This window comes from Liolophura sinensis, chromosome 8, assembly GCF_032854445.1.
Source record: "Liolophura sinensis isolate JHLJ2023 chromosome 8, CUHK_Ljap_v2, whole genome shotgun sequence".
Lineage (NCBI taxonomy): Eukaryota > Metazoa > Mollusca > Polyplacophora > Chitonida > Chitonidae > Liolophura > Liolophura sinensis.
Genome location: NC_088302.1, coordinates 44552521 through 44575821, shown reverse-complemented (window position 1 = coordinate 44575821; position 23301 = coordinate 44552521). Strand labels below are relative to the sequence as shown.

The window sequence follows — 23301 nt, the reverse complement described above, 5'->3', positions numbered from 1 at the left end:
GCTGTTTTTAATTACCACTATTTTAACCTGGAAGACTCCTCGGCTGTGAGCTACACCTTACCGAAATTAAAAGATCACAAAAGAAAATTTTGTTTTTCAGGCATTTTTTTTTCTCTCTTCATAACACCTCTTTTTTATGCCTATTTTCAATCAACGGTAAGGAATTTTCAGAAATGACATCACTGATAAACACAGAATTAACTTTAAAAGCAATGTTAGTTCCGGCACTTTCAACCTCCACTGAGTTTTGTTCAACTGTTTATCACCACCGATTCATGACAGAAGGCGAGCGAATTTTCAGACTGACCCTCAGGAGCCTTAGGAAATCTCTAGTTTTATGCCCTGTGGAGATTTTTGTACTTTTTCACACTCTAAACGTCATATTAAGAAATAAAGCTTTCATGTATCCTTTAAAACAAATCTACATGACAGACAAGAATGAAAGATACTGTACATGTACACGAAAAATACTCACCAAGAAGAAAATCCAAATGATTGTATGGAGTAGGGAAAAAGAGAAATATTTCTAAGTACATGTATTCATTTTAAATCATAAAAATACATGCATAAGAATTTCTCACAAGAGTCTAAATACACATTTAACATAAAGACAATTTGCACTTACAGCCATGTTTGGTTTAATTCTTACAAAAGAATTTTATGGTCCCGAGTAGGTACATGTAGTCACTTGTGAGAGGCCAACTCCAGGGGACGATATGGAATTGTTAGAGATCCAACATGGTCACTAGTGCAAATTCATCTCAATGTATATGTCTTGATTATATCGTTCCTTCAAATCTCTATAATACACATGAATACAGAAGTACCAGTCTCTTCATCCCCACCCCCCTCTGCTCATCGGTGACAATTGGTTCGTCTTCACTGAAGTCTGTCCAGGCCAACCACATGTGGCTGTTTGGGTGTGTCCTATGAAAATTGAATATGTCCCGAATAACATTTGTTCTTTTCCTATGGACTCTTTGTAGATATAATCTTATTTTTGTTGCTAATAATTATTTGGACAGGGGATGACTGAAATTATAAATATGAGTTGTCACTTGTGCCGCTGATACATGTGCTTGATGTAAGAAAATAGTGACCTGTCAGGGTCATATAAAGAAAACTTACGTTCTGTTCCAAAACTAAAAAGTATAGTGACTGAATAAATGTTCTGATTGCAACTAGCTAGACCAAATACTTCTTTAGTTCACATTCTTCATTTTATTATGGTTTTCTTAAAATATAAAACATGAGGACTTTTTACTGCAAGCAAAATGCAGAGAAGATTTTGAGAGTCGGGCTGGGTGGGGGGGGTAGGGGGCTAAATATCTTAAGTCTCATGCTAGATTTCAGCAGTTGATTGTTCAATGATTGACTGGTTCTCTTTCATATGAGCTTTGTACAATTTTTGCAATTTTGTCTGGTATTTACAAGATTATGGTTTATTTACAAAAATTATTTACAAAACACACACATAAATCATTTAGGGCTGGTCTGTATGTGAATTAACAGATTCAACAGAGTTTGATGACAACATGCAATGTGCACAAATTCACCAAGGTATACAAACATCTGGAATTTCCACACAGAACTTGTATTAATATTTTTGGAAACCCTCTTGCTTGATTTGGTCTTTTGTTACGTGTTTTTGGATTCCAAAACCTCTTTTGTAATCTCTACTAAGATCTCAAAACCAGCATAGTCATACTGGACAATGTGCGCAACTTATACCTAATGCCAGTCACATTTACAGTATCGGAAAGTATCACTGTGATGGAGAAAAAGGTGAAAGTTTTGTAAGTCAATAAAAACCTTAAATAACTATCACACAATATAAACAGATAAATGTTACTATAGATGACCCTGCCATTATGTGCATTTTGTTTGTTTTTGGCTTTTTTTTGGTGCAATAGAGTTCCTTTTGTTGCATGATTTCAATACACATTTGTTGTACAAAATGTCGCCTTACCTCAGGGAATCTGGTGAGTTTAGATTTTATTGCGTGAGAGATATACACAGGAGATGCACGTAGCAACATCACTAATTTCCATACATTAACTATCAGCCGAGGCCAAACAGATTCTTATATAACATGAACTTTTCCAAGGATCACTGATACAGTTTTTGCATAGGTCATGTCAGGATGACCAACTACATGTATACAATTAAGAGGTTTTATGTATCTGTGAAAATCTCACCTCTCGACTCTCACTGGCACTGCTGCTCCGACTGGTAGAGTCTGACTTGTCTGGCCTGTCTGACCGCGTCCCGGCACTACTGCAATGCACAGACATGCCCCCATCCTCAGCTGCAACAGGTTGCTGAGCACTGAGAGGTCTGTCTGTCTGCATGTAACCCTTGTTCACAGACTCCACACTGGTCATGGTGGTGTGCTGACTGGCATTTCTCTCTGGGGTGGACACAGTGTGCCCGTTGAAGTCCAGTTTACCGTTAGATATGGCATGGACAGGACTGTCTTTGGCATAATCGTCTCTGAAGGACTGGTTGGTGAAGCCCAGCTGTTTGTCAGGGTCATCAGAGTTTGGATCCTTATGATTCTGGAGTTCGTCCTGCTCAGATTTGTAGTGAGTCACTGCTTGCAGTTGCTGGGCTTTCTCATGAATTTTACCTACATGTATAATGTACAGACATAACAAATATACGAACAATTCAAACTACAGGTTAACATCATCACTTACACACATAAATAATGCCAAAGTTAAATATTCAGCAATGAATTATAAGAATACCTGTAATGATAATTTAAAGACAAAACTAAACTTTTGTGGCTCGCAAATTTTATACATGTACCAGGATTACAGAATTTACTATATGCTAAACAGAAACAATAAATGTACAGGTGTATTCCAGATGTACCAATTAGATGACTTGTGTATGATGTAGGTGAAGTATTATGAAAGACTGACAATAATCACCTTCCCCAAGAGGATCGATGGTATGGATCATCAACTGGAGCACTCCATGACGGAACTTTGCACTACCTGACTTGAGGATGGGCAGACTACACGTCCTCTGAGGCTTCTGGAACACAAATATCACACAGATGCAGGATAAGTACACTGTACAACCCTCATTCAGGAACACTACAACCCAGATACGTGTATAATGATCCAGAAAAAACACTACAACACTTCCTGGATATATAGTACACAGGGTAAATACAGCCCCCATAAATACAGGAAAAAGATATAATAATAGAGTAAGGATAAATACAAGCCAGATAGCCAGGTAATCAGTCACAGAAGTATTATAAGGATTATGATACATGTAGAGATACATGTCCTCTAAATCTTCAACCTTTTCACATGTCTGCAAGGTGTTTATTCAAGCATATTCTGAATACATTACTGTGTGTAGACTGATAAAATTCTACGTTTTGCGAAGCCCTGAAACTGACCAATACAACCTAGGTAGTTTTGTCTTCAAGTTCAAATAAAAAGTGTGCATAAATTTCACTGAATGTTGCTCTTTCATGTGCGAAAAGGCTTGGGAATTAAGGTACATGTGTGTGTCACACTTAACACGTGAAAATACACAATAAAAAGGAATGTGATGAACAAGGTTATAATATTTATTCTTGTTTTATTTGTATGAACATGTACAATTATCACATGAAAGCACTATAATATGTTTACATACATGCCCTTACATTATCAATGCTCTTTACAGCCAGATTACAAGACTCAGTTGTTTTTGACTGACTGGTGTTATAAAACTGCTATAAAATGGATTCAGAACTGTACTCTACAGTATTTTATTCTCACTTGAAATAATTTCAGCAGCAAAGAACCTCTCAAAAGTTTAATACGTCAGCTTCCATCCTAACTCATGCGGAGATAAATACATATAAACATACATAACTATGTAAGATGTTCATCTACTTGTAACTTAAAATCACTCGCGTCCCACATATATAGACAGAGCTATATGTATAAATCTTTTTTTCATAAATCTATGATCAATGTCAAACACTTAAACACTTCCACATGATACATCAGAGAAAAAGAGACAGCATCTACTGTCTAACTGACAGTGCAATTTGTATATCATAACAGTATACTGGCCGCATATACTTTTGTCCATAATGAATGAGGTCTACATATCCACAAACCAGATGAACATTCCGTGCTTATGACACCCATGAATACCAGCTATTACACAATTGCCCTAAACGACCGTAAATTTTGTCCATGACTAACTTGCCAATAGTACCTGATTCTGAGAGTCCTGTTGATTTTGGAAAGGTGTTTTAAGGTTTGCTTAGCACATGATATGATATTCTGTTGGAAAATTGTAAGTTTCAGCACCGAAAATAATATTTTGTTACATTTATTTGCCCACAAAAATGCAAGTTTGTGGATGAAATTTTAGGTGACTTTGGGTAAGTTCACAACCCTAATCATATGGCAGAAGAAAAAAATTCATCTGATCAAGTCATACATGGTGCTGCACAATCATATCAATGACAGTACCTTAGATCTATAAGTGCATGTTTACAATTTACATGTACTATATCTTCCAGGTATCGGTTTTTCTAAAGTGTTTTAAGCACATGACAAAAAGCCTTCCACCAAATACGTGTGTGATTGAAGCAGATTCTTGTTTCAATAAAGAACTCAAAAGCTCTGAGTAAAGTATTGAAACAAGGAACACCTGCGTGGAAGGAAATGTTTATCATTTTCCATGATAAGTGTGATTACAGTGTACACAGGGTGAGGATTCAAACCCCGGCACTTGGCTTGTTTCCACCTATTAAAATAATCACCACCATATTTCTGTTAAAAATTCTAGGCTATGGCATTATAAAACAACAATCAAGAACATCTAAATAAATAAATATGCATATGATAGGACAGCCACTGGCACCAGATCACTGTACTTCACTATACAAAGGGGATAATTAAAGATGGGAAGGCCTTCTGGCATTTGGCCACTCTTTAACTACATGGCCACTCCTCATATACACATGTATGTATGTAGTAACATACACCAGGATGGATGTACAGTAAATGACCCAAAAACATGTCTAAAAAATTACATCTTCAGAGGCAGGTAAATATTGTCATGAAACATTTTGTTACCAAAACTGATATTTTTCCACTAGGATATCATATCCTACCTTCCAAATGAATCCTCAAACACCTTTCTAATATCGATAGAAGTCTCAGAATGTGCCAAAACCAGTAACTTATTAATGGCCGAAATTTTAGGTCATTTACGGTATCTATATATATGTTTTACATATATGCACAGGATGATACAGAGTTACGCATATTACATGTTCATGAAAAAGCAGCAGACTTGATTAATTTGTTGTCAGTAGAGTGGAAAAGTTCTCTGGACAGGCAATCAACCAATTCAATTTACTACCATGTTGCATGCAAGAAGCACAATGGAACCTAGACACATTTGCACATGTACATATTTGTTTTTCATTAATGACTTATCAATATGTATATGACGCAATCATCCGTGCAGGAACAAAAAATGCCCATGTATTTAGATTTAATACTAGCGTGCTGCATTTCATGTCAATCACTTTTGTACATGTACAAGTACATACAAGGTAAACGCATCAGGAAGTAGAAATGAATTAAATATGGCCCCATTTGTACATCGACACCCAAAAACCCTGTGCTGATCAATCTAATGTGTGACATCAGCTTTTCTTGTTTCCTATGCAGGTAAAAACAAGGTTTCTACTCGAAAGGGGCATTGCAGATGTCTAAACAGGAGTCAAGCCATTTAATGCATGTAGCTTTCAAATACTGTAGTTCTTAATACATGTTTGTAAGAGTTTCCACGTACATATACTTAAGCAACTTAAACAAAGTCACTTTTTCAAAAGCTTGAGGTTGGCTCAATAACTGACATTTACCTCGACTGCTTCTCAGGCAATACCTACCCTAATTAAAAAAATTTGGGACAGATGTTAGTAGTGTTGAAAGTAGAATATTACATTTGTTTACCAGCCTTTTGGAAAAGTAAAGATATGAGTATGTTATTCATTAGATGGTCTAACAATGTGAGAAAAAAGAAACTCAATATTCCTGCTACAATTCCATATATATTTGCTAAGATGAGCAGACCAGGTGTCCCAAAAATTAGGAGAAATAGGGTAGCATGTGATTTTCAACATGGTAGGGTGTACTCAAAATTTGACAAGAAACTTCAGAACTCCATGTGCTTAATAACAAATAGCTGCCTCAACACATTCCAGTCCTAACAGGGCCAAGACTTGAACATTATACAGAGACAAACGTTGTATAGATTACACATGCACGTACATCATGTACACAACAAAAAAATAATTACCTGTATCAAGTTATCATATTTATGGACGGTCATGTACTTCAAAATGCATATTTTTGCAATGTATGTGATATTAAGCATTTTTAATTATTTCAACAAGGGAAGTCTGATTAAAAAAATTTCACTCAAAACTTTTTTGTGGTGGTACGTTTTATAACTATCCATGTGTGTTTGGTTTGATGTGGCTCTGAACTTTGGAGTGTTAATGGGGCATTAAAGTTTGTGCTCCAAATTTTCAAGTTACATGTATTTTTTTTAGTGAATTTAAGGTACAGGAAAATTTTTATACATTGGAATCATTGACCACATTAGTACTGACAACATGTAATATGCCAGCCGTCAAGAGAAAACAGAAAACTTTATTTTAAGACATAATGAACATTCATTATAAATAATTCTGTTTTAAAACAGTACTTGTGGGTTAATTAAAAAGGCAGTTTATAAGCGTAAAATATTTTGCATGACATACCTTGGAATTAAGTGAGAATATATATTTATGGGGTTTTCAAACATGAACCTCACTGACGACAGCAAATAATAAACACCACACTGATAAAAAATGCCACCCTTTGAATTAAGTGAGACTATATATTTATAGGGTTTTCAAACATGACCCTCACTGACGACAGCAAATAATAAACACCACACTGATAAAAATGCCAATATCTGTACATGTACATGTGAATGTACAGACATGCATGTACAAGATGCTTTACTTGAGACTGCACAGCAACAGACAATGTAGACCTCAGTAGGCATGGCCACAGCTTAGTGGTTGACACCATCACAGTCTCCAGCTTTGATTAATCAATGAAGTACAATGCCCATCTTTCCGAGGAAAAGGCTCCAACCTTCGTTCGTTGCTATGGTACCAACTTTACGGGCTTTCAACTCTGGATTATAGGATGGGCATACTTCAATGATTTTCCTGTACCTTTATCACTCTAATCTTGGAATGCTTAATGATCCTGTTGAAGTTCGTAAAAGGTATGAACAGCAGATGGTATGCGCAAAAATGAAGATGACCACAGTACATGTACAATGGTCCTACACATGTATGTGTACAGACGCAGGAGAATAAATATAAACAATGTCTTCACGCTCCTTTATTTCATCAATAACAAAATCTAGTTGTTGTAGATGTAGACAGTGGATGGTTTCATTCAAACTAGGCATTAATCATGCCTGCCAATGATGTATCTTCATCCATGCTAACGGGATGTTTAACAAAAAATCTCTGTGGTAGGTATAACCTCACCCTCAGGGGTTTTTGTAGTCAATATTCTTTTAGAAACTCAATTTGATAAAAAATGTAAAAACTCACTTTTTTTTATTTGGCTTTATGGTATTTATGTAAAACTCTGCAATCAGCCCTTAGAAGCTATTTATTGCAAGCCAAAGAGAACTTATGACTATAATGTAATGTCAAAACTTCCCCCATGTAGCTGTCTCTTTTTAATACGTGTATGTTTATCATGTTTATTGAAAATCATTTCTGATTGGTCAGTGGCATATTTATATTGATCCAATGTTCATCCACTGGCAATGCATGTAATAATGAATGATCTGTCCTATAGCGCACTGACCTATTGCTTACATCACTCTATGGAACAATTATTTCCATGTGAGTGGTTTCGTTTAACAGTTAGAGAATAATGGCTCAGCCAAATCTATTCCTTATATAGAAAACGCAAAGGAAAAATCCCAGCTAAGGTGTAACATGTACATACATGTAAGGTTTTTGTACTATCAAGGTTTTCCTTGCCCGACTTCTATCTTCCCTTTGAACAAATGGAATACAGTGTATAAAACAATGTGATAAAGATCTCGTCTCTTACTGGTTTGTCTCAAATAAAGGAATGTCCCAGCTTCCATCGAAAACAATCTTGCCAGACTATTTGATGATTACAACATATATTATATGATACTGGTACATGTATGTAAGCCATGACAATAAAAGTAAAAAAAAAAAAAAAAACAGCAATAAAATAATTTGCTGAGCACTTAGTTTTCTTATTTTTCTCTACATTGTTATCCAGTTTCCACCACTAATGAAACTGACTGTAAACATATAAGACAACAATTCTTGAGCATGGCATTAAAAATAATCCACCAAATATCTACAGTGTATCATTATATCACATCTATATGATATGTGGAGTGGCACAGAAATGTATTTATTTATTTCATTTGACTGGAGATTGACGTGCTACTCAAGAATATTTCACTTATACAATGGCTGCCAGCATTATGGTTGGACGAAAGCAGGCAAAGCCCGGAGGAAACCCATGACCATCCACAGGTTGCTGCAGACCTTCCACGTACACAAACATATACAATTTCGATACAGGGTAGATATAGGCTTGATTCACTTATACAATGTAGGTTGAATGAAGGGGAAAAGGTTCTGTACGAAGAGGTACACATAGGTTTATGTACATAAATGTGATGATGTATGTACATGTACACTACATGTATGTAAATAACCAATTCCTCACACTGTCACTGAACACTGAAAAGCTCCCAATGAACAAGCTGGTAAAAATCAATAGCTAGTAACCAAGGAAAAAAAGTGTCTACTGTGCAACTTATTTTACATGTGTGAATTTCCGATACCCTAATTCCTCAACCTTTTCGTCTATGAAAGAGCAATTTATAAATACACATTTATAATTAGATTTTGGAGACAAGACTATATTGGTTGGATTGGCAGATTTCAGGGCTTCACAAAAAGTATAATTTTATCAGTCTGCACAGTATTATGCCTTCAGAATATGCCTGAAAACATGTGAAAAGGTTGAAGAAGATATGGAGCATATATTATAGCCTCAAACATATTTAATTACAATAAGCTTACCATCAACAACATAGACATGCATGATGATAAATTTATAACTGTTAAGGGAGAAGTAAAAGACTATTTGATTACAGTCAGGAAAACAAACCTCACTGAAAAACTGCACCCTTGTACAAAGATATTGGTTAGTGTAGAACAGATACTAGAAGACAAGAAGTGCAAAGCATTAAATTTTAATGCTATCACAAACATGGATTTATGAGCAATTTTAGACAAAAGAACAAAACTGCAAATTTACACAAAAATGGCATTTTCTCAAAAGAATACATAAATTTTAAAAATTCATCTGGGCTTAACAGACTCTTTTTTTTTAGCATGTGGAAGACTTTGATTTGCATTTTATGTTCCATGAGAAGTTCTATCACCAACCCTCAGTATGGCAATGCTGCAACCATCTATACAGTGTGCTAGTATATTGTTTTTGATGGAATGTAAACAGACGAGTCTTTGGAATAAATCCAAGAGTAGAAACTACATGTACATGCAGGTACATGTATATTTAGCTCATTGTAAGACAGTGCTTTCAGTCTCAAAGGGTACTCTTTACACAACTAACACACTATGTCATTCAGAATGTTTCCCAGACTTCCTCCAAGACACCACCTCACTGATTGGCCAGGTACATGCAAATGTAAGCATACATGTACATGTATGCATGTGAAGAATCACACCAAGCAAAGACATGTTACTCCATCCCCCAACTGTGTGTTGGAACATGAAATTACAAATTAGCTGGGCATGCATGTCACAATGCCATGGAAGGCTAAAAAGCCACTATATTTCACTGGCATGTAAATATGTCATACTTTCAACATTATATTTATTTATTTATTTATTTACTTATTTATTTACTTGCAGAGTTCGCACAGGTTCTTGAAAGTTCTTAGATGCAATTTGAAAAATTCAAGACCCTTGAAAGTCTTGAATTTAATATATTACTTCAACGGTTCTTGAAAAGTCTTGAGTTTAACAAAAATCCAAGAAAACATACTGAATTCCAAGTCAAACCCAGACTGTTTGAGCTACATGTACGTGTCAACATGAAGTGAAATCCTTATATGCAAACCTGCTTATTTCCTAAAAATGGCAATTGGGGAGGTGGGAATGCCTGAGTGTAAGGAGTTGGTTATATGTACTGGTGCTGCAGTGCGCTTCCCTGCTAACATGGCTATGGAGGTGGTGGAAATCCCCAAGTGTACAGAGTTGGTTACATATACTAGTACTGCAATACAGTCCCCTGCAAATACATGTGGTGGAAATCCCCAAGTGTACAGAGTTGGTTACATGTACTAGTACTGCAGTACAGTCCCCTGCTAATACCTGTGGTGGAAATCCCCAAGTGTACAGAGTTGGTTACATGTACTAGTACTGCAGTACAGTCCCCTGCAAATACATGTGGTGGAAATCCCCAGGTGTACAGAGTTGGTTACATGTACTAGTACTGCAGTACAGTCCCCTGCTAATACATGCAGTGGAAATCCCCAAGTGTACAGAGTTGGTTACATATACTAGTACTGCAATACAGTCCCCTGCAAATACATGTGGTGGAAATCCCCAAGTGTACAGAGTTGGTTACATGTACTAGTACTGCAGTACAGTCCCCTGCTAATACCTGTGGTGGAAATCCCCAAGTGTACAGAGTTGGTTACATGTACTAGTACTGCAGTACAGTCCCCTGCAAATACATGTGGTGGAAATCCCCAGGTGTACAGAGTTGGTTACATGTACTAGTACTGCAGTACAGTCCCCTGCTAATACATGCAGTGGAAATCCCCAAGTGTACAGAGTTGGTTACATGTACTAGTACTGCAGTACAGCCCCCTGCTAATACATACATCCCCCAATATGCACGTCGAGGGGTATCCTCAGATAGTGCCACAATGGCTACATGGGGAGCCACAGCATGATCGGTGATCAGCATAGATCACGGGGATCACGAAGCCAGTCTAAAACATATCTACCATACACGTACATCTGCTGAGAATCACATGGCTTTCCAGGCCAGACCAGCATGAGTTTTTCTGTTGTTTTTCTTGGATGAACTTCATTGTGTGAGTATATATCCAACTTTGGATTATGAAGCCCTCGCCACCCCTCTCACAAAATGATTTCATTCTCAGGGTGAAATAATATAACCTTAACTGACATGAGGGGATCTCAACAATGACCAGCTCATGGACAGTTGTTGATCAGTGAATGTTTAAATTCAGTTCATACTAATTGTCACTTTTCCCCGCCCACCATTTACTCACCTAGAGCATCCACAATGCATAACTGACGAATACCCTAAGCTAGCATGTGTTGTGTTCATAACAAGGGAGTGTGCATCCGCACAGCTAAAAAATGTGGATCTAAAAGTTGAGTAGTAGGCCCTACTTTGTTTAATAGTTAAAAATTTTAGCTGCTGATTTGTCTCACTTGTCTGCCCCTTCTCTGATGCATAAAACTGTTTATAAATGTTTTGTTTTAACATGGAAGTCTTCTCAGGTGTTTCCTATTCACCGTCGCCAATACTGAAGTTATAGGTGGTTTGCAGGCTAGACTTAATGACACAAATGACAGGAGACAGCGCAAATGCACTGACCTGATTAACAAATCGAGCATGGACCTCAACAAAATCTGGTGAGGGTGAGAATCTAGTTACTGCATTTAGTGCATACTGGCATTGAGTTCAAGTCTGATAAAACAAATTAAATCAAGACTTTGCAGTATCATGGTACCAGATGACCGCTTTCATTCACAGTTGTATTAGCGCTTGTTTGTTTGCCAACAGACAAAAATTACAGCAACCTGGGAAGAGGTAGTTCTAACAACTGACATAACATTTATTTTGTGGTAACTGTCATGATATCATATGCTGAGAACAGAGGGCAAACATACGCTCACGGACGTTAAGCCAGCCAAGTACAGTAGGATGGAAAGATACGAAGATATATGCTGTACAAACGTTAAGCAAGTATCTAGCTGGAATGTTATAATAGAGGGTTCTTGAATTTGAACAGGATGGGGGAGATTGAAAGATCTTGCAAAGTTCTTAAATTAGAGGTCATGTAATCTGTGTGAACTGTTTGATTGGTGTTTTACACCCTACTTAAGAATGTTTCACTTACAGTATATACTATGGCGACCAGCATTATAGTGGGAGGAAACTGGGCAGAGTCTGGGGAAAACCCCCCAACCATCTGCAGGTTGCTGTCAGACCTTCCCACGTACGACCTGAGAGGAAGCCAGCATGAATTTGCACTCAGGGTGATACAATCCATTGGTGTGAGGCTCCTGGGTCATTGCACCACGCTGACGTGCTAACCCCCTCAGTCAATATGATACATTGAACAGAACATCAAATTATAGCAAACAGCAGTTGGCTCCCCCTTGTGATATCGCACACCATATGAACTGGGACAATGGTGTTAATTTTTAAATTAAAGAGAAGTGCAAGAAAGATCAATTTACACATACTTAAGTGCTTTATTCACTCAGCAATTATAGAGCTGTAATCACTAACTCTGAGGGTATACATTTAGCATTCACTGTCAGTCCATATCAAGAAATCTGGATGATGTACAGCGTACATGATGGCATACAGATGTACAATCCTGCAGCCAGATGTACAATCCTGCAGTGGAGAATATTGTGAAAGGATCAGGTATTATGTGCACATCCTCCTGTATCTCAGTCATCAGGAAGTCATCATGAGACAATCATGTCTGCTGATGATTCTGCTATTAAGACTGAATGGCAACATTTGACAAACATGTCACATACACATGTAGACTGAGCCATCACTAACATAACCCTAATAAAAAAACAGAAAAAGGAAACTCTACCTAATTTTTCTAATAGAGTGAAGCTACTCCAAATTCCAACAAAAACATGTTTAAGGATGCCTAGGAATGTCGCTGGATAATCAAATCTACATGCAGGTACCGTACAAGTATAGTTTTTTATGCCGCGATGAGACCTATTAAATGTAAGAATCGTGTGATTTGACCTTTGAGATTGGAAAATCTGTTTATGAATGACAAACACTAAAAGCAGCCCCTAACCAGCCTTTACCTTCGAACCAATGTTTGTCAACAGTCATTCAGTTTGCAGCCTTGGTGTAGAGATGATAAACAATTATACCAAGTTTCAGGAAATTCGTTGGCTGTGGGGTCAACCCCATTGTATTTGATGCATAAGTCTGATTTATTAATTACAGGTAGTCAAGCGAACGATAAGTAAAGAAATTCACGGATTTCAGTCTAGCACAATGAATAGTTAAATATGTAAATGACCAAAAAATACTCTTCTGAAGAAGTACAATGTACATGAAAAGTCAAGCTTCTGACTTAGTGCACCTTTATATATGTATGTGGGATTGTGTTGAAAGTAGGGAACAAGGGTTTGTGCAACTTGAAGATTTCAAATTTCTTTTGGTTACGCATGGGTGAAAGCTGATAATGTGCCATGCATCATAACATGCAACACACAATTAATTAGCACGGTAATGATTACTGTATATATATATATATATTTTTCTGTACATGAAAACATGTTTTAATTTAAACCCACTAGTGTAGGGCATTATAAGAAAATCCACAGGTTATCTGGTGGATACTGATAAATGCATGTTCAACACAACTCCCCCCCTCCCCCCCACCGCCCCCAAAAAACACACAAATAAAATCAAAAAAGCAACTTCACTTACCTCTGATAGTAGGTTGTCTGTGCTTTTGACTTTACTTTGGACTTTTCGGTTCAGCTTAGCCTTTACCCATTTCTCCACATGGTGATTAAATTTCATAAATATGACGTAAGCAGCATAACACAAGAGCAGGATAAGCGCCTCCCACCAGTCAATATATCTGTCCAGGAAGAAGCATATCAAGAGGATGAGATCAATGCTGTAGAATGTTACATCTCTGAATAATGGCCACCAGGTGAGGGCTAAGACTGTCTTACTAAACAACGCACACATACCAATGACAAAGAGAATGTTGAAGACGGCAGAACCTACAATGGTCCCTATCCCAACATTGTCCCTGGTGAGAAACACTCCAAAAATGCTGATAAAGAGTTCTGGCGCACTTCCTCCTGCTGCCATAAATGTCGCTCCGGCCACATCCTCTGAGATCTGCAACTTGTCCGTTATCACTCCAAGAGACGGTACAAAAAATTCATCACAGACAATAGCTAATGCCACAAACATGTAGACCATGCCAAATACATGGAGTATCACAGCTCCGTTCTTCCTTTGCTCTTCCGTAAATGCATCCTGAGGGTATACCCCTGATCTTTCTTCTGTTTCGTTTGATGCCAAAAGTTTCCGCCCAAACAAAGTTTCTTTCTGTGCCAGGAAGAAAATGCCAGAATTTTCTTTTTCTGAGCCCAAGCCATTATCTGCATCTCTCCACATCAATGACAATGGAAACAAAATTAGTATTCCAAATAAAAACACGCCTGTCATGATCCACAAGCGTAGGCCTTTGGACCGACGCCGAAATGTCCTTTGAATTTTCATACTGGAAATACCCATATTCAAGTATGATTTTTTAAAAATTACAAGAATATCCAGCACTAGTACTGTATTAAAGCAGTAAGAATGGTAAGAGTTTTATGTGTTCTTATACAGAAGCATGACTGAGCCCACTGATGAGGAGTGCCGTTTGATCAGTCTTCACTCCAATCCATTTGTTTCATGTCTCTCTGATTTGGTTGCACGCTTGACCTGATTACTCTGGCCCACCCTTCCACGCCTCAGCAACGATCTTGTCTTCACTCTGTTCACCAACATCCTAGTCCCGTGATGTCCATTAACCCTGCACGGTCAACGGTCAACCTCTGAAATGACATAGGTACAGTATATATGCAGCAATCAATCAATGGGACAGGCTGTAGTTCAGCAAGAGTACATGGTGTGCTGGACCATTAACTATACACTCAAGATGCTGCTCAGTTGTGAGAGACGGAGCTGGGTCAGTCAATATACAGTATAGACACACTAAATATATATCATGAACAATACTAGATGTGGTCCATGTACTGACCTGTACTCTTAGCGGACTTTTTCTGTGATACATGCACTTGTACATACATTAAAGGTAAATTGCTTTGGGTATAAGGAAAAAATTATAGTCCTATTCTAAATCCAAGTACACAAAAGTCCAGGAGTGATTTTAGGTGTGGACTGGTCACAGTTCATGTTCACATGCATCCAACTATGTATACACCATTAAAAATAAATGTAAAAGGCCAGCTAACTCTGATAGTATTAATGACTAATATATTAGAATTTCACTTTTAGATGTGGTATTAAAAAATAAAACTTGCCACTGTGGTCCAGACTGTCACCAAAAGAATGAGAGAGCTGTGAAACTTGTTGTCTTATACTGTACCTCGTAGTAATGACAGACAACACATAAAATGTGCATATACCTGTATAATGGGTCATTTATTCATCTGGCATATTACATGTATATATAAATTCCCTGCAGCTGTGAGTGTCAATGGTCATCCTTCCTGCCTGCTTGTGACATGGTATAGATCATACATGTGTGTACCTGCACAGCCAGTAATTAGCTCTACCAATCTTGTCAATTAAGGAATGCTACTGCACCTGCATCCACCTACAGTGTATGTGTACAGATGAGCACGATGTGTGATAAGCTGATTTTCACTAACGTCACTATATACATGTATGTATGAGATCCTGTACATCATCTGGTTTGTTTGATAAGACAAAAACTAAAGTGTTATCTTAGGTACCTTAGTTCCGTAATGAAAAAACACCTCATCCTCTTCTTTTCTGATAAGATGTTTGTTGCTTACTGCATTGGTACAGCATGAACAATCAACATTAAAATGAATCTGAAAATTTACTGTTTTCTTCAGATAGGAATTTTAATAAACAATAATATCTGGAAAAAACATGTTATACAGAATCAATAATAAAACAACCCATCCCCCCCCCCCCCCTCCCGAATCGAATACAGCTGAGTACCAGTAGGCTGTTTTTCCGGTAGGCAGGTAGAGTTACCTTAAATAACTCTTCAATACATGCCTTATTGATCATGTTAAACAGACCAGTACAATACAGGACATATGTTGATGTCCAGTAACCTAAAAAAAATGGATTTATAACAAGCCACCTAGTTGTATCGATATATCCAAAATTAACCATTTCAGCTTCTTTACCCTGTGAGCATGACATAATGTCATTTTACCACACTTGGTCCTGCACTTGTAACCCACACACATGTATTGTACATTAACTGAACTGTTTAAATTCTTGGTAAGTGATTCCCAAGTGAATTAAACCGTTAGACATGTGTATGCTATTCTGTACATCAATTTTTTTTCGAAGAAGAAAAGTAGATCACATAAATGTACATTAAAGTATTTTCTGTGAATCAAATATAAATGAGCTGCTTCGGAAAGCAAATTTGCCATGCACTACTTTATATACATATGCGTGGACGACATATTAAAACTCGGATAACACATATTTACCTCATATGGCAATACCATCAATGTGATATTTCTTATCAAATCTCTATTTCTAACATGAACATCAAAGCCTGTACACAAAATGACATGGTGCACAAAATGTACATGCATGTCTTGATTTTTGTTCACAGCCAAAAATTTTGCAATATTTGTGAAAAAAGATGAAATGAGTCAACATTGTCAACAATACAATGAGATTTTCATGTTTATGCTTTCTCATACAGTGACATTTAATAAAGCCACGGGAACAAAACCATATATTGTCAGTACTGCATGTGGTTGGAGGTAGTTCTGCAAGCCTTGGGGCAGTAGCAGCTATGCATGTAGTCACACATGTATACACATGTTGGAATACTTACATAACAAAGATGACTCCTATACAGTTATATACAGTAAACACACGGAGATTTAACCAGAAACTGACATCAGCTAGGCTGTCTCATTTCCTAATTTTCTCCAATTTTCCCTATCTCTCCCATGTTATTTTTGTCAGAATAGGCTGTCTCAAAGTTGGTTAGAGACCCCCTGGCTAAACTTACAGATGATACACTCATATTGTTTGTATGTGCATGGATTTAAATTCAGAGATTTTGGTAAAATAAACATACAATGCATATTTGTTTGTCAGAATGAGTGAACCACAGACGCTCGATCATAATCATTTCATCTTTAAACAAGATTGTCAAGACATTTCATCTGACCAGCCTTTGAATAGGCAAAATTCTGTAAGATAGAATCAAGTACATCAGGCCTTGCAAGGGCCTGCACTGCACACGACAGTGTACTGAGCAAGGGTTACACAGGTACATAATGTAGAGCCTACATCATACACATGAAAATAAACATGAAAGCATGAAAACTGTTAAGAGCATGCTAAAATAAAAATTTGTGAAGAAATCAACTGAGAAATGATGCATTGTACAGTGTATATAAAAAAACACATAACTTAAATGCATATTTCAATATTACTGTGAAGTACAGAAATACTGACCAATGTTTTATAAAACACTACATGTGAGCATGGAATATAAACATAAATATAAAACTTGATCTAATTAAGTATATCAGCCTGCGTGAGCTATATTTCTGATACACAGCTAAGACACCATGATGGATGAATGGAAGGTTATGGCTTAATGTCACTTCAACAAAATTTCAGCCTTATTGTGGAAATTTAAATATCATAATGTAAGAAAATATATTTAAGCTCTGCAATGATAACTATAGAAACTATAATTTAGGGCCTGCTTGTTTTACTCTCAATTCTCGCATGAATTTTGACACATTATTTCCAATTCCAAACAAATAAAAAATAAGCAGAACAACCTGATGCCAAAAGCAAATCCCTCCGGTACAAAAAAATTTTATAGTGATAAAATATGATTTCATAAAATCCTCTGCAGGAAAAAATACTATTGTGCTTTTCACAACACTTATTATTCAGTGAACATAACATTGAATTCCTTAAGATATAATATGTTGTATTATCATAGATTAAATTCTGCACAATACTAACCTATAGGGTTACTTGTTCACGTTGTTACTGTATTAGTATACAATTTTATAGCCTTTATAGGCCAATACTCAACTGCAGAGCCAACCAGGTAAATTCATCTTTCTGCCAAGTGCTATGTGGGATACAGAAAACAGGATACTGCTGAGTACATTTCTTCAAGTGTTAAGCTGTGTTCGACAAACGTGGAGATCAATGGGTAAGTGCCTATAACGATTACCATGGCAACAAGGCTATCATCATTATCATCGGATGAATAAAACAGCTGAGTGACAGAGAAATCTAAATATTAACAAAATTTCACAAAATCATACCTGTGTTAAAGCTTGCCAGTCATTTCCATGTACCCTGACTGCATAGTCTCACCACATTTCGTTCATACTGATTGTATGTCTACCTGTCAAATGCGTTTCGGTAGCTGATGGTTGCACCTGTGACGTTAGCAAGCTCCTGTCTTCCTTACCGTGTCGACGACGAATGACTGCGCGCAGTGATAACAACATTAATGTCATGCTGCACAGACGCCAATTTCCGCCTTATAACTCACATTAATAATGTATCTAAAAACTATTTGGTTAAGGATTCTGTATGTTTTTCTCAATCCCACACAAAGAAGCACAAAATGCTGAGGTGACTTGATTAATATTATGAATAATGTGAGCCGTACACTTGATTTAACGTTCGCACTATTTCTCAAGGACTATAACTCCAGCCGGTACAATGAACGATGGTGGGAGTTTGTTTACGTATCTTCGCCGGTAATGTCTTCAGCACTTTAACTGTAGCGTTTAGTTTGAGTTTAGATTTTAAATCTTTACGTTACGTCCAGCGTTAGAAAATGTATTTCGGTTGTTGCATGCGGTAGCGCAAAGAGAGTGTTTTTACTGTGATCCACTGAATCTGAACGGCAAATTGAAACAGATTACAACAGAGTAGTGAAGTGCGCGTGGAGATTGAAGCAGTGGCGGTTAAAGCCAAATGCTACTCACTGCAGCAGTAATCTGGGAGTTGTAAAGTTATACTTTAGGTATCACATGTGTTTGGTAATTCTGCGTTTGAACAGAGGTTGCTGCAGGCAGTTTGGTCGGTGGAAATGTCAACCAGTCAAATGAGCACTGAAACTGCTGCCCTAATGTCCGCCCCGGTGGTACGTTAGAAATTCCGCCTCTGGGTCGAGAGAAACAGGATCGAACCAGGGTCTGGTCACACGGAAGACTTTAAAAATTGTACATGTTGCTGCCTTGGTTGACTGAGAGGTTAGAGCAAGAAAACACGACTGGTTGGCTCCAGTGAATATAACGTGACTGGGTGGGATGTCTATGTCTGGTGTCTTTGGTGATGCATCAGTGGAAGCGGCACTTTGCAGTGTTGACTCACCCTGCCACAAGAAGACAAAGTATATGTACACACAGCTAATTACTTCTTGCTGTCATATGACAGAGAAATTGTTAAGTACGACATTAAACCCCAATTTTCATTTATTCATTGAAATGAGCACATGTTTTCATGAGAATAGAGAAGTGTATATTTTTTCTTTGATTAAGATTTTAAAATAAGAAATCTATTGAGATGTTAGTCATGATGCTTGATTCCTTGTTTCCTTGGTCAGAATATTTTGGAAAATAGCTGCTGATGGCAGAAAATTAGAATTTTTCATTATCTGTTTTACAAATATCTGATAATCTTATAATCTCACCTTTTGTGATAAAATGGTGCGAAAAACAAACTAATGAGGGTTGATGCTGGGGTACTAAATGTAGTGTGTACATTAATAGTGCCTGTACAGGTGTTGATTTTTGCAGGAAAATAAGAATGTAAGACAGTTGCGGAAAATGCAATCAGTGGGTCAGTTCAACTAATCTTGGCTGAACACAGAAAATTGCCCTCACATGAATTCGTGTCAAGCATTGTCAATGTCCTATTAGTTACGGAAAAGGCAACTTCATTTTTTGGGATTGTAATTAACATAAAATTATGAGGAAACAAAATGAATCTCTAACATCCCTGTTTTTATGTTAGCTGTATTTTTCAATGCAAGTAGCATTTTTGGTCTCAAACACCATTGCTTTCTTTGGTCAGATCCCATGTAAAACCTGGTTAAAGTGTCAGCAGAAAAAAAAAAAAACTAAAACTTGCAAGGGGAGATAACTTTGTTTGAATTGCACATGGTCAGTTCAGCAGTCAAGAGGAAAGTTAAGGTCTTATTTCTCAGACATATTATGTACTTGTGAAATGTCATCCTTTATTGAGTTTTTCTGGCCTTCTACAAGGGAAAGCAAACCATGTAACTCATAAAATAACTTTGCCCTTTACCTTCTTGAATAGCAATACTAGCTGTGATTTTTCAGGATCATTTGATTTATTTAATCAATAGTGCTCTTATTCATGTAGGTAGAGGGCTCTTCTGTTGAAAGAGTTGCTTCCCTTTGTAAAGACTTGAAGAACCACATTAGCAAGAATTTGAGGTTTGAGGGATGAAGACATTTTTAAGCAGCTCTGGCAGTAAGTTCTGAAATAGTATATTACACTACTATGACAGGTCTTATTCATGTTAAAATACCTGTTTTGCATGTTGCTTCCAATGAATCAATGCTTGGGCCATTAAAAAGTAGTTATCGTATTCACTGATGTCTGAGCTCTCACCTTCATGTAGGTGACTCCATGCATTACCATCAATAAATACATACAAGCCTAAAACTGGATGAATTGGAATATACTCAAACACCAGTGCTGTGATTGAGTGCATACTCCTCACAGTGCAGAACCATGCATATCTAGGGGAGATAATCTATGGATAAGATTCTTGAATATCATTTGAAGCATTTTTATACATGGACATTTATTGATTAAAGGTCCGTTCAAGTCTGAATAATGTTGCACATTGTGCAAAGGTCAAACTAGCCTAGTGATGGTACTTTTCTTCATTCTGTGAGAAGTATGCATTCAAATGTGACTTGAGTGTTTTCATCAAACCCAGCATTGATGATTGGGGAAAGTACTCCAAACACATACATGTATACATATATGTGAATGAGAAGATGCTGTAATAGTTTACTATACCAAAGAATAGTTCGCCAGAGCTAATTTTCAGCAGTCCTACAATGGTGAAGAGGAGTGTGCTTTACCAAAAATAGAGTTGAGGATAGTACTGTTGGAAAAATACCACACAAACAACAGGCTTGACTTCTCCTCATTAAACTAAATTGTCATGTTTAACATTGTTAAAGAAACATGAAAAGCTGTGACATTACAGAAATGTCACATTCGTGCTATGTACATGCAGGCCTTGGTTTGAAGCAGCCATATTGATATGGGAAGGATGAATGTCCAGTATATCTCACATTGAAATTCAAACCTCAAGAAAGATAGCTCTTCACAGTTCATACCATAAAAGCTTTATGCCAGGTCCAATCTGGGTGGGAAATATTCTGTGTCCTGTGTCAATATGTTGATAGTGATAAAATAAAAATCATTGATGTTGTTTCTGATTCAGAATGCAGCCATGTTGATTTGAGAATGATACACGTGTAGACCTGTAAACAATCTTGAAGAAGATCAGTAACTATATGCCTGACCCATAAGGAGCTGTTACCGGGCATTTTTTTTTTTTACCATCTAGTATACAAAGGCTCATGCAATACGTCCATTCCTGGCTTCAACCATCAATCTCTCGTAAATTGTTTATTGTGCAATCGACAAGTGAAGGTTGCATTTTGGGAATCTTTGCAGATCTGTTCAGAAAATATAGGCCAAGGAGGTTTAGTTAAGAGTCAAATGCAGCTCATTTTTATATTGAGCTGAACCAACTCAAAAATTCTGGATTTCTGTCAGCGTTATGACCCTTTAAATGATAGGTGAAATATGAATATGTAAGAGCTACTGACAAACCGTAAGCGATAATCAGTAAATCTTTTTTGCAGAATACTCTTATCAGAAGTCACATGTGCAAAAGATTTGACAGTCTAGATTGCCATGCGGCAGTTGGTAAATGAAAAACTGTGAGCCACCATCGCAGCATTGGCTGCTTTGATGTCACTTTTACAAGTTGTTAATCTGTTTAGCAAATTATACAGTGCAGGTCAACTAAATCCACCAGCGTCGCTCAATGTCTATGGACGTATAAGGTATCATGATTGTGTATATAGTAGGCTAGAGTTCAATGTTATGAATATTCACGCAAACGTTGATGTTTAGAAACTATGTCACAATCTCCAAAGTGAATTTCTGTTTCCAAATATGCTTCAATAGGAAACCATTATAAGTTCTTTTGTTTTGCCATAAATGCAAGGACTGTGATAACTGGGCTGTAGTCATGTGAAATGCTATAAGGTAAAAGAAAAAATCAGTTTTTGTGCTGTATGAAACTTGAAGTTTTTAAATTTCTTATTGTAAATATCACACCGTGAGAGTTGGTATCATCTACATTAGCCATGTTAATTATGGCATTATGCTGAGATTTTGCATGCATGTAAAGCACAAATACAAGAGTGTTCAATGGTTGATGCTCCGTGTTGAATTGATTACTGTTAAATACAAAATTCAAGACGTACGTGTCTTGAGTGTTATAGAATCAGTGTTAAAAGTAAATGTTAGAGGTGGCATTAGAATCACTCATGGAAAACAATAAATCATTTATATACTGAACTGAATGTTCAGGATTCTCCTAATGGCAAGCTGTTCTTAGCAATGATACCAAATCTAAATTTCAAACTGAGTTTCTAAAAGAAGATAAGGAGGAAAAAAACATCGTTAAATACATGTTCTTAGAAATTGATGAATTAAGTTTACCTTAGCTTAGGTTGGCCATAGCTGCATGTACATGGAGAGAACACGCACCACTGTACCATGTCAAATACTTTACAGAAGACTGAGCAAAGGTAGTAAATGTTCTAAAGGTAGCTACATGTTATCGTTATGGCCAATAAAGTCTACCAAAACATCAAAACATTTGATTGCTGCTTTGCATTTAATTCAGAGAAAAAAAATCTGAACTTCATTTTCAGGTGGTGTTTCTGTTCATAATTATCAAAGTGAGAAAAGACCATGATGAATGTTCCTGGTTCAGAACTTTACATGAAAAAAAAGAATTATTTCCAGTAGCTTTTAATAT

The 23301-nt window shown here is 36.9% G+C and overlaps 2 protein-coding genes across 6 annotated transcripts in view; one reads left to right on the top strand and one right to left on the bottom strand.

Moving 5' to 3' along the window:
- LOC135472919 (sodium/potassium/calcium exchanger 2-like) overlaps positions 1–18650 on the bottom strand; it is a 35858-nt gene extending 17208 nt beyond the window's left edge. The window contains exons 1-4 of the mRNA XM_064752651.1: positions 18506–18650; positions 13881–15013; positions 2937–3042; positions 2199–2629 (exon numbers count right to left, since the gene is read on the bottom strand). Coding sequence (XP_064608721.1) covers positions 2199–2629; positions 2937–3042; positions 13881–14708 — 1365 coding nt within the window. The 5' untranslated portion in view covers positions 14709–15013; positions 18506–18650. The remainder of the gene's footprint in view (positions 1–2198; positions 2630–2936; positions 3043–13880; positions 15014–18505) is intronic.
- Positions 18651–18909: 259 nt separating this feature from the next.
- Positions 18910–23301, top strand: part of LOC135472270 (integrator complex subunit 14-like) — a 21574-nt gene continuing 17182 nt past the window's right edge. Inside the window, exons 1-2 of one of the 5 annotated variants that reach the window (XM_064751695.1) lie at positions 19593–19643; positions 20583–20693. The gene's annotated coding sequence lies outside the window, so the exon portion shown is untranslated. The other 4 variants (XM_064751693.1, XM_064751698.1, XM_064751696.1 and 1 more) reach the window with 4 other exon arrangements.